Below are 10,720 nucleotides of genomic sequence, written 5' to 3' on the forward strand. Positions count from 1 at the left end.
ATTTAGTTCAACGAGCGTGTTCAACATTAATGTGTGTATACATTCAGAGTGTGTCACCAATGCAAGCTTGGTTGAACGGAATAAGCCCACAAACAATAGCTTTTAAAAGTTGCTTCGGATATTAGTTTACTGAAACAGGTCTATAAAGTTAGCTTACAGTTGAATGATATAGTGAAATAACTACATTGTCACAGAATTAAATTACACAAGGCACCAAGACAAGCCATTAAAACAGCCTTTCATTGTTTAAATCGTATGTCCTTTTACTCATTTGTTTATTTACAGATATATTCATTTTTCCAGTTTGTCCAATTATGATTTGCTAAATCTCTGCTTTATTTTTTAAGAGTGTCAGTGGCTGTGAGTCAGTGAGTCAAGTCAATTCTGAATTCCTTTGGCTTCGTCGTGCAAAAAACCTTTCTTGTCATGGTGATAGCCGTTTCCATAATTTGGAAAACTGTGTTTATCCAAAACAGTCTTTTTGTCATTATCCAAAGAGAATGGCTTGGTCTCAAAGGCATTGACTGGGAGCTTTTGGGATAGACCAATGGACATCTCAGTTTGAACTGCTCTATGGACAAATGGTTTTTGTCCTGGTTTCTGGGCAATTGCAGGGAGGGCCAGCTGCTCCCTCTGGGACTTCTTGTCTTCCCACAATTTCAGCAGACGGCGTTGGTTATTTGTCATATCCTTGAGATTTTGCTGCAATGACTGCACTTGATCCTCTAAAAGTGTCTTAGAGGTGACTGTATTGGCCAACTCTGAGGTCAAATCATCAATGGTCAGACTTAGTTTCCCAGCCTTCTCCACCAGGGAACTGCACTCACGGTCCTTTTCATGCAAGTCGTTGATTATGTCCTTTGTGGTCTTTCCATTGAACTTAGGGCTGCACTCGAGTCCAATCTCAGTGCGAAGAGTCTTCACTTGTTTCCTCAGCTCTTTGTTGTCCATAGTCAAGGTCTTCAGTTTCTGTTTCAGAGCCTCAGTTGAACGCATCCTTGACTCGTACTGTCTAAGTTTCTCTCTGAGAACACTTTCTCTGTGTATGGCATCGTCTCTTTCCTTTCTGCATTTCTCCAAAAGCTTCAGTGTCTCAAATTTGGACACCTTTTCACCTTTTCCATTTGAGGTTGCCATCCTACAGGGTAAGGTTTCCAAATCTCAATATTAAAAAAAAAATTATACTAAAAGGGCATTTCTTCTTTAAAAAATGTTACTACTCAAGTTATTCAAATTGTCCTTAAGCATGGTGTTGGTAAATCCACTTCACAAGCATGAGCAGCTACATGCATGGCTCAGACTGAGGCAGGTGACATTCCTCTAACAGGGTTATCTGTTTGACAGGCAGCTCCTGTGTAACTCAAAGCTGGGGCTAGAATGACCATTAATTAGGGCGCCACCATCCCTTTGACACCGTTTCAAGTGACACAATTTCTTTTTCTATTTTGTTAATTAATCTAAAAAAATTGCCCTTGTTAATTAATGGAAATATTAAACTCAGACTTAACAGAGGTCCCGCGCGTGTAAGGTGCTGACAACACGTGGTGTGCTTGTAGAAACAGGCTTTACATACATAAGTAACATTTTTCCACTGCAGGTGATCTGTGCATCCATACAGTGACACATTAGATTCTATCAGTTTGCTCGACCACACGACAGTTTAGATAGATGAGCTGGAAAAACAGCAGCAGCAGCCAAATGCCCACTTTTAAAGTTAGACGCTGTCTTTGAAATGTTGAAGTTATACCTATTAGTTACGATCTCTCCCTTAAATATTTAAAATGTCCAACTGTTGAAATGTACTGGCCGCCTTTAATGCTGCCAGGAGCTGGTGGAAAAGAGTCACGTTGCTGACACGTGTGGTGGCTGGGGTGATTTAAGGTTGGCCTGCCTAAAACTTTTAAGTTTACTAAAAGAAAACGGTGAACAGAAATTGTTCTCTGATATTTTAATCATTAATATAATGCAAATATCTACAGTCATATGATTCGAGTGATTTGAATTTCAGTTGGTATTAAGCAAAGGTTTTACATGTTTTTAGACTTCAGTGGAAAGAAACTTAAATGTTATTGAAAGGAATCTTTAGACATTTTTGGAAACAGGCTTATAGAGAAGATACCACTCTCATATGTCAGTTTAATGTAAGGCTAAAGTTAGCAGTTGGTAGCTTGGACTGAAAAAAGGGGTGTGGTTAATGTTAAAAAGGTGAGGCTAGCTGTTTCCTCGTTTTAAAGTTATAGCTTCATATTCATCTTGAAGACATGAGCGTGGCATCAATCTTCTGATGTTGGTCATGGCAAGAAAGGGAATAAGAATGCTTCCCAAAATGTTATATATTTCGTTTATGTGGGTAGAGACCAACATTCTTCATGACAGGAAAAAGTAGCCAAAAATTAGATTACAATTCAAAGTTATGCATAATTCAGGGAATGACCAGCTGTTTTCAGTTCCACCCACATTTCACATCTTGCCCATTTTTGGATCAGCCAGGAGCTGGTGGAGTCAGGACAGCCAAGATGGCGACAGCCAGAGCAGGCCACACTAAGCTTCACAACGGCTCTATAGAAACCTATGGATGATGTCACGCAGACTACATACATTTTTAATTATACAGGCTAAGACAGCATGTGAATAATCTTTTCATAGAGTTAAATTTGTGCTCGCAAATAGGCTTTGAGTTGACTGTAAATTGATCACTGTCATAACAATGACCATTTTATTAATAAAAGGTGGGTCCCACAAAGTGTTTTATTTTTCCCCCCATAAAACACTAATTGAGCACAAACTAATTACATTTTTATACATTTTATCAAACGCAGTTCATCAAAAAAACAAACTGATTTTTTAAAAAAGTTACACAAGTTGTAAATTTTTTTATATACACATAGAATGGGTCTTTGGCATTAGTTGAGGGCACTTATGGTTACAACAGTTGGAGGACAATACAGTAACTCTATTTGCACATAATAAGTCCAACCCTTGAATATCTTCCCAACACCTATAATTGTTGTGCTGTTCATACATACAAAGTCTAATAGCCAGTTCCCATTAACAGAATATAAAAAATGCATATACAAAATGCCTTTGATGCTGCCAACATTACTGCACAGACTGGTTATCTAAATATTTCAACAGAAGACCCATAAAGCGGAAAACTATCGTACTAAAAGAGATCCCTTGTGCTGTGTAACACCATACCCCATTTATCTTAAAGGAATTTTAGACCCATCCCATTAGAAATAACATACTTGGTACCAGTGTTCATTTTCAGAGGTCACACAGTTGAACCAAGCAGACACACTAGGTTCTAAGGTCCTAAGCCTGAATGTTCAAGTGCAGGTGAAATCCAGACGACCCATGACTTCATCACCACAGCAACCTGATTCTCTCTAATAGGGCAACAAGAGAACCTGCAATTCAAAAAAGAATAACACTTTGGGAAGGAGAAATCATGTAAAGGAAGTCCGGTGTCAGATGTTCTGCTCTAGTAGGTCAAAAAAACACTACACTCGTGCCAAAGCTACTAAATAGGCCAGCAATGTGGAGCTGCTACTGAACTAGGAGGTCATCGTTCTTGATACTACTGAATGTAAATATGAAAACAGCCATGAGAAAGTACAAAGGGGAGAAATATGACTTACATGTATCACATTCTTAGCGGATATGTACAAAGGGATCGGGCCATAAAAAGCTTCAGTGTCACCATTGTTTACCTTCAGACGATGAAAGGCTTTCATGTGGAAGTTGTCTTGCTCTCCACTGCTGCAGGTTCAATTGGTAGTGTTGGTTCTGGACTGCTAAAGAAATAGGCCTGAAAAACCAAACAAAGAAGGAAAAGACTGTAAAACAACGTGGCAAAGAAGCGGTTACAGTTTGAAGAGAAACTACTAATCAATCAAGAACTGAAGCTGGTGTGTCTGCGAGTAAGTGCGCAACAAATGTTCAGTGTTAAGGAGAGAATACAGCTTTTCTGCAATCCATTCATCTTAGTCACCCTTCAGACGCAGCTTACTTTGTAGACTAATTACATGAATGAGACCCGACATATGATACCCAAGTGGACCTGACCGTATTCACATTAAGAAGTGCTCTAACAGCCTGTTCTCACACCAGTTAGCAAATGCGGTCACAGTTTCCAATGAAGAGAGTCAAAGGAGAGCGAACTTGACACGATCATGTATAGTAATTTCCCAGAAACACACCGGGAGAGACACGCAAAAATGTACATGTAGTGTAGTGCACAGTCTCTGATTGACATAGACAAGCTGGGTCAAGTCTTGGCCATGCTACTGAGATCATTGAGGACAAACGGGAATGAGTCAGTCATTGCTGTTATCTACACCGAGATGGACAGGTAGCTTGAATCAACTGGATCAGAGAAGATGCAGTTTGCCAAAGCGGAACAATGAATGTCGTATCTTATTTCGCCGAACAGATTTCTTTTCCATATTTCCCAAATTTGTAATTAATTCCTAAGAGTAAAGTTATGTAAAAGCAGGATCACAATTACCTTACAACCAACGGCAAGCAGAACGTTGAGCACAACGATGGCTGACATGATTGCTATGATAACTTTGGGGTGGTCATCCCTGACCGCGGGCCAGAAAGTCATCACCAGAACTGAGCCGGAGAGGCAGAGAGCCACCACAATGGAGCACCACCTCAGCCATTCATACGGGAGAATCCACAAGACCTTATGTGGGAAACAAAAGTGTAATATATACTGTGTATTATCTGTTGCTCTGAGTGACATGGACCTTTATTATCATGAACAAGGACAATGTAATGACAATCTTTGGCCTTTTCATGCGAATCATCATCATCATCACAACTGTAGTGTATGAAATAGAACAGTGAATGTGAGCTCTTACCACTGCTGGAATGTAAATCGCAAGCGAATATCCGTACACACAGACGATCTCCATGAAGGAGTACGACACCAAGTTCATGATCTTGTTGTTTCTCCATAGCAGGAAACCCCACAGGGCAAGGGGCACCAACCAAGCATAGCTGAAGATCGCTGTTGCAGCTATGGTCACTGGAAAATACAGCAAATTCAAAAATAAAAAGGGTTTTTAAGTCAAATGTAGTTTCCCCTTATATTCAACCTGAAAAAAATGATCCATGAATATCAAAGAGTAACAGAACTTACCTTTTTGAAACTCTGGGGTATACTTATAGTTTGGTTTGCCTAAGTGCATCAGAAAGTTGGATATGTTTCCACTGATGGCAATGGCAAACACAAGAGTGGTGCAAATCCAGAATGGTCCTGAAAGCACAAATACCAAGAATTAGAACTTCCAGTTACAAATATTACCTCCTTTTAGCTACAGTACAGAACAGGAATACCATTTTCGACATGTGTGAGCGCTAACCATAAAGATCAGGATTTCTGCGCAGGTAGACATGAATGAAGTTCTTTCCAGGCCATGGTACCATTGATCCAATTATCCTTTCCTTCACCTGAAAGAAATATGAATAACCATAACATATGTAAAACTACAATTGTCCTGAAACACATCATATTACAAGACAAGTTTTTTCAGAGTGCTTAAAAGTTATTCAAATAAATTGTAAATATATTTACGTGATGGGTCTCGATGTCAAAAAATCTTTGGTAGTACTCAAACGTCCAGAAAGGGGCATTCTTCTTTTGCCCAGAGAGAAGCTTAAAACAAAAAGAAATAATAAAATATATATTTGATGCATCAACATTTTATAATCCACAAAAACACACACACATTCCCACTGAGTATTAATCTAGTCCAGACCTCTGTCTTGTCACCGGCAAGTGGGTCCTCGTCCTCCTCATCAGGAGTGAAACCAGCAGCTTTTCTCTGCTTCTCGGGTTGGACATCTTCGTCCTCAATGCTTATGGTGACTGCACCTCTGTTGGCTTCTAACAGATTGCCGGCTTCTTCAAATTCTATTGTCACGGCATAGATTAATGGAAAACATGAATACAAATACTGTATTAATGCATCACAGTGCAGCACAGGGAGAGAGGTGGTTGTTTACAGATTACAGATGCCATAGAGACGGAGAGAAAGAGAACAGTAAACTGTAGCATCAATAAAGCAACTTCATTTCCTTATTACACAAAACAGTGTGGTGGACACTCACCTTGGAATTGAAATGGATCATTTGTGGCCGCCATTTACACGGATTCACTCTCAGTGACGAGGTTCGGCTCAGGAATTTATGTTAATGTTGCACTAAAGCAACAACTTAATCTCAGAAATCTGTGAAGGAAAGAAACATTTTTATTTATTTATTTATTTATTTATTTTTTTACTTCCAAGCCTAATTATTCCTTCCCTATATGCTGGTTTAAAACTTTGTAAACTATTAGAAGGGTTAGAAGTTAGCGCAAGTTAGCTACCAAGCCCTCACTTGACAGCTCATCAATAACTAATGAACTTATATTAAATGCCTAACGCGACACTAGGACTGGCAAAACAGCAGGAGCGTCGGTTGTATATAAAAAAAACACTTCATTGTTTTCTCAAAATAATGCATTCTTACCAAGTTATCTTCCAAAACTCCTAAAAATCATTTCGCTTCCCTCAGCTAGGTTTGTGTTGCGTGGAACAGGAAATACTTGCCATGTAAACAAGACTTCTTCCTGTTACTAAACAGTTTCAAACTAAGAGTTTGAACGTTTTCTTTTCATTGAACATATGATTGACAGTGTCATGCTGGATTATATTCTACATAATCATGTTTTGCGAAGTTTATTCGAGTGAAATTCATGCCGCTTATGTTGTACTTTGGGATCTTGAAAATAGTTTATTTTAGTTGTGGGCTTTTATTTTGAAGTTGAAGCAAGCGAGAGCTGCAACAGATAACTTGCACTGTAGGCTACAACAAGGAGCTCTAAATACCTGAAAGAATCCGTTCAAGTAGTGAATAAGTTGGCGAAATACAATGAAAAACAATATCAGGTAATAAAAGAGTCCTATCAAAGACTTATGGATCCTTTTGTGCTGGGTTTTTTGCTCTGCCAAGGACCACAGATTAGCTAACTAGCGAGCTACCTTGAGTTTGTGTTATGCTTCAGGGGGTTAGCCGAGCTAGCTGACTAAACGAGCTCGAGTTTTGTCCTTCTAACAAGTAAAGGAAAAGTGTGACCTTAGCATGGACAGTAGCACCATTTACGTCCGAGAAAGGGGCAACCTCCGCCGTGTCAGTGATATAGTCCTAGCGCAGCCAAAGCCAGTGTCATCATGCAGAAGGACACATCCTTTAGTGCTGAGAAAAGAGCACTTCATATTCACCTACAATGCAGAGGGCAGTCTCAGATACACCACAAAATCTCTCTTTGACATCACTCTGTTGTTCGTAGCTGACAACATTCACCATGTGGACTCTCTGGTGGGCTTCCCCGAACAAATAGGAGACAGGCTTTTTGCAGCAGCAGAGGAGAATCGTGTCTTTTTAAACGCAGACATTTCTCCAAAGGCCCTGCAGTTATTCAGTGATGCATATGGGGAGATGGTGCTTGGATCCCTCTGTCTGAGAAATAGGTAAGTTATAGTGCCAATATATCTCCAGCCTCCCAGTTTCTGTTGTTGTTTTTTGTTTGCCAGAGACAGCAACATCTCTTGTCCCTTTTTATTTCTGCAGATTTCCACTCTTGCATGAGAGGATGGATGAAATAAAAACATTTCATAGTTTGAAGTCTCTGGATCTGTTTGGCTGCAGACTGGGTGATGATCATGAGATTTTCCTTCATTTAACTTCCAGCTCATTGGCAAGGTAATGCCCGATTTTATCATTCCCAAAGGCATGATGTGAAGAATTTAAGACAAGATGATACTAACGCTTGTGTCTCGCTTCTTCGGCAGCCTGATTCAGCTTTTCATTGGTGGTAACAGTCTGTCAGATGTCGGCCTACAAAGATTGACAGCACCTATCCGGATGATGAGGAAGGGACTGGACTGTCTTCAGTTCCTTGATGTTTCCTGTTAGTAACCAAAATATTATCTTCTTTTATCTCTTTTTTTAATTCTAATTTATAGAAGTTAGAAGTGGACATCCGTCATTAAGATGCTGCTCACTTATTTTATTTCTGATACAGATAACCCTATCTCAGAGAGGGCTCTCAAATACCTCACTTGCCTCCCCAAACTTGAAAAACTGGATGCATCTGGGACCAGTTTGAAGGTACAAGTAATTGTTTTTGTGCAACACTTGTAGCTTGTTGTGATGCTGACAACTAAATGTTATTTATACCTCCAGCTTGGCACAAGATTGAAGACGACCATATGGGACCTGTTGGGGCTCATTTATTCTGAGAAACCACTGGACACCTTTGATCACTCAAGATGTAAAACAGAAGGTTGGGCAGAGCAGGTAAATATTTTCAGACGTTGATGAAAAGTAAACATATGTTCTTTAATGTAAGGACTGCTGTTTTAATTATAGGCTAAATGTTGCAGATGGACATATTGTTAACAAATGTATTGTCTCATTTTCAGGTTGTAAACCAGTGGGAAACAAATGGCTCGCAAATGCCAAAACAGAAGAAAATTGAAGAATCCAGAACGTCAGCACTTCGCTTTTGTAAGTTCATTTTAGATTACACTGTAATGGGCAATTTTTAACACTGACACATGATCTAAGAGTTTTGAAAGTGGTTTTTGTTTTTGTTTTTTTTCTAGTTGGCAGGCAGAAGTTTGTCAGAGAAGTACTGAGCGCAGCACCCGTGGTATGTGAGAGCGAGGAAGAGGCCAAGAGAGAGAGACTGCATTTCCACAGACCTCCAGCAAATAGTCACATACCAGAGAAACAGACTCCTTCTGCAACGAATCCTCAAGCGAAGCCATGGCACAATATCAAAAAAAGGCAGCGTCAGCCAGAAAGGTGTGAGAATTCACGTCAAAGCCCTCCGACAAAACGTTTGTCCTCTCCAGCTCTCACTGCAGAGGACATTGACTTGTTGAACAGCTATTGAGGTGTGAGCCGTGTTAGCATTCCACATTACAGTCTGTCGGTTATCCGGTAACATTCAGGCCCAAGACAAACTCTAGTGAACTAGTTTTTCTTGGATACAGGTGGTTGTTGGTTGTTTTGTTTATATATTTTTATGAATAAAGTTTAGTATTCTGCATGTTTCAACAACTTTGCTTGCCATTTTGCTTCTTGGAGACACAAACTGGCTGATCATCAGAACAAATGTGGCAGTGTTGTAATTACATCAATACTACATTACTAACTGGTTAACTGCCCTAAGGCCTCAAAAGATCCATACCTAACATTGTGTTAACTTGTTTAATTGAAAATCTGTTTGGGAATATGCAGCAGTGATGCACACTGTTAACGGACATGATAAGGAATTAAGGTTATTGCTACATCAACTAATCTCGAGGCCCTGTTTTGAAGTCAGGGTCCCTGTGCAAGGTTTGTGTTCGTATGCTGCATTTATCTAAACTGTGTTAAGAGTAGTGCACTAATTTAGCATCGCACTCCTATGATACTGTCACACACAATGGACAGTTTCTAAAAAAGCATCAATATTGATGCAGCATAACTAGAGGTTGTTTTTTTTTTGTCCCCAAAACCTGGCACTTACATTACTCACAATGTACCATCAGCATGTTACGCTCAAGCGAGAAGTGGCTTCTACAGGTCTCCCTTGTTTCGAACTCCACACCACCAAATTATTTTCATTTTTAAACTTGTAGTCCTCCAATCCCTTGAGGCAATATATCACTTTGCACAGCTCCCTCTAAAGCTGCAAAAAGCTTCATGACTTCTTTCACATATGCAGTAGTGCTCCCAAGACCTGTAAACAGCCTTCGATGTGTAAAATCAGTGGCCTTTAAATCATAATACCACACAGCAAAAAATAAGTTGTACACATAGCACAAAGACTGATAAAAAAGGGGTCTATAGGCTGCCTGACAGCTAACTTTTACCATCGGGTCCCATAACAGGTTAATACAACTGACAAAGAGCCAGTTCTGAGGATATTCACAACAAAACAATAAGAATCTAGGAAAATGGCTGCATAGGATGGCCCGAAATATGGAAAAAGGAGCACATTACGCTAAAATATATAATAAGATAGCTGTGGAAGATTCCAAGATTAAACCCTTCAATTCCAGTTCTGGTGGTAAACAAGTTGTGTGATGGTGCATTACATTAGCAAGCCCTCAGAGAGCTCACTACCCTATTACAGAGATCACAGTGATAAAGCATTCTGTCATCACACAGGAAACCAGTGCTATTTTCTCAAGTCCTCTCAAACAACTGCCTGCCAAGTGGAGAAAATAAACACTAAATGACTACGTTAAAATTATTTTAACAATAAATCGTCACCAGAGCTTTATATTATCGACGAAAGGAAGCACTATGCCCACAACATAATGCTGGTGCTGCAAAGACGGTCATCGATGGAACATAGTATCATACTGCAGTGTAGTTTTGACCTTCAGAATTACCATGGTACAATTATTTTTAAAACACGTAAAGTGAGGTCAGCTTACAGTATATTAATGATTAAAAAAAAAAAAAAAACAAAAACGTCGACAACTTCACTCCGATTGTATTTAATTCTGAGACCAGTCGTTACCGAGAACAGACGGATAGTGAAGCAGGAAAGACCCTACCGTATGTGCTGGTCACTATTAATAAAGATTAAGAGCTTAGGTCTTTATGTAAAATTCAGATATCTGGAAATCAATGCAGTAGAAACGACTGGGAAAAACAGGGAGAG

At 39.5% G+C, this 10,720-nt stretch overlaps 3 protein-coding genes across 3 annotated transcripts; 1 reads left to right on the top strand and 2 right to left on the bottom strand.

Annotated features, from left to right (window-relative positions):
- Positions 1-122: 122 nt before the first annotated feature.
- On the bottom strand, positions 123-2,176 carry zgc:113691 (uncharacterized protein LOC503529 homolog). Its single transcript, XM_035671319.1, has one exon. The coding sequence runs from the start codon at positions 1,135-1,137 to the stop codon at positions 379-381; it is 759 nt and encodes a 252-aa protein (XP_035527212.1). The 5' UTR covers positions 1,138-2,176; the 3' UTR covers positions 123-378.
- A 507-nt stretch (positions 2,177-2,683) lies between these two features.
- Positions 2,684-6,608, bottom strand: yipf1 (Yip1 domain family, member 1). The gene is made up of 10 exons (XM_035671318.1): positions 6,526-6,608; positions 6,124-6,242; positions 5,772-5,926; positions 5,588-5,668; positions 5,376-5,463; positions 5,153-5,269; positions 4,872-5,038; positions 4,511-4,693; positions 3,714-3,811; positions 2,684-3,410 (listed from the first exon to the last, which is right to left on the bottom strand). The coding sequence occupies exons 2-9, from the start codon at positions 6,155-6,157 to the stop codon at positions 3,734-3,736; spliced, it is 903 nt and encodes a 300-aa protein (XP_035527211.1). The 5' UTR covers positions 6,158-6,242; positions 6,526-6,608; the 3' UTR covers positions 2,684-3,410; positions 3,714-3,733.
- Positions 6,609-6,830: 222 nt separating this feature from the next.
- On the top strand, positions 6,831-9,124 carry lrrc42 (leucine rich repeat containing 42). Its single transcript, XM_035671512.1, has 7 exons — positions 6,831-7,526; positions 7,627-7,758; positions 7,848-7,966; positions 8,081-8,166; positions 8,242-8,355; positions 8,481-8,565; positions 8,664-9,124. Exons 1-7 carry the CDS (start codon positions 7,138-7,140, stop codon positions 8,954-8,956), a joined length of 1,218 nt encoding a protein of 405 aa, XP_035527405.1. The 5' UTR covers positions 6,831-7,137; the 3' UTR covers positions 8,957-9,124.
- The last annotated feature ends 1,596 nt before the right edge of the window (positions 9,125-10,720 follow it).

This window comes from Morone saxatilis, unplaced genomic scaffold (assembly GCF_004916995.1).
Source record: "Morone saxatilis isolate NCDOM2014 unplaced genomic scaffold, NCSU_SB_2.0 Contig23, whole genome shotgun sequence".
In the NCBI taxonomy this organism is placed as follows: Eukaryota; Metazoa; Chordata; class Actinopteri; family Moronidae; genus Morone; species Morone saxatilis.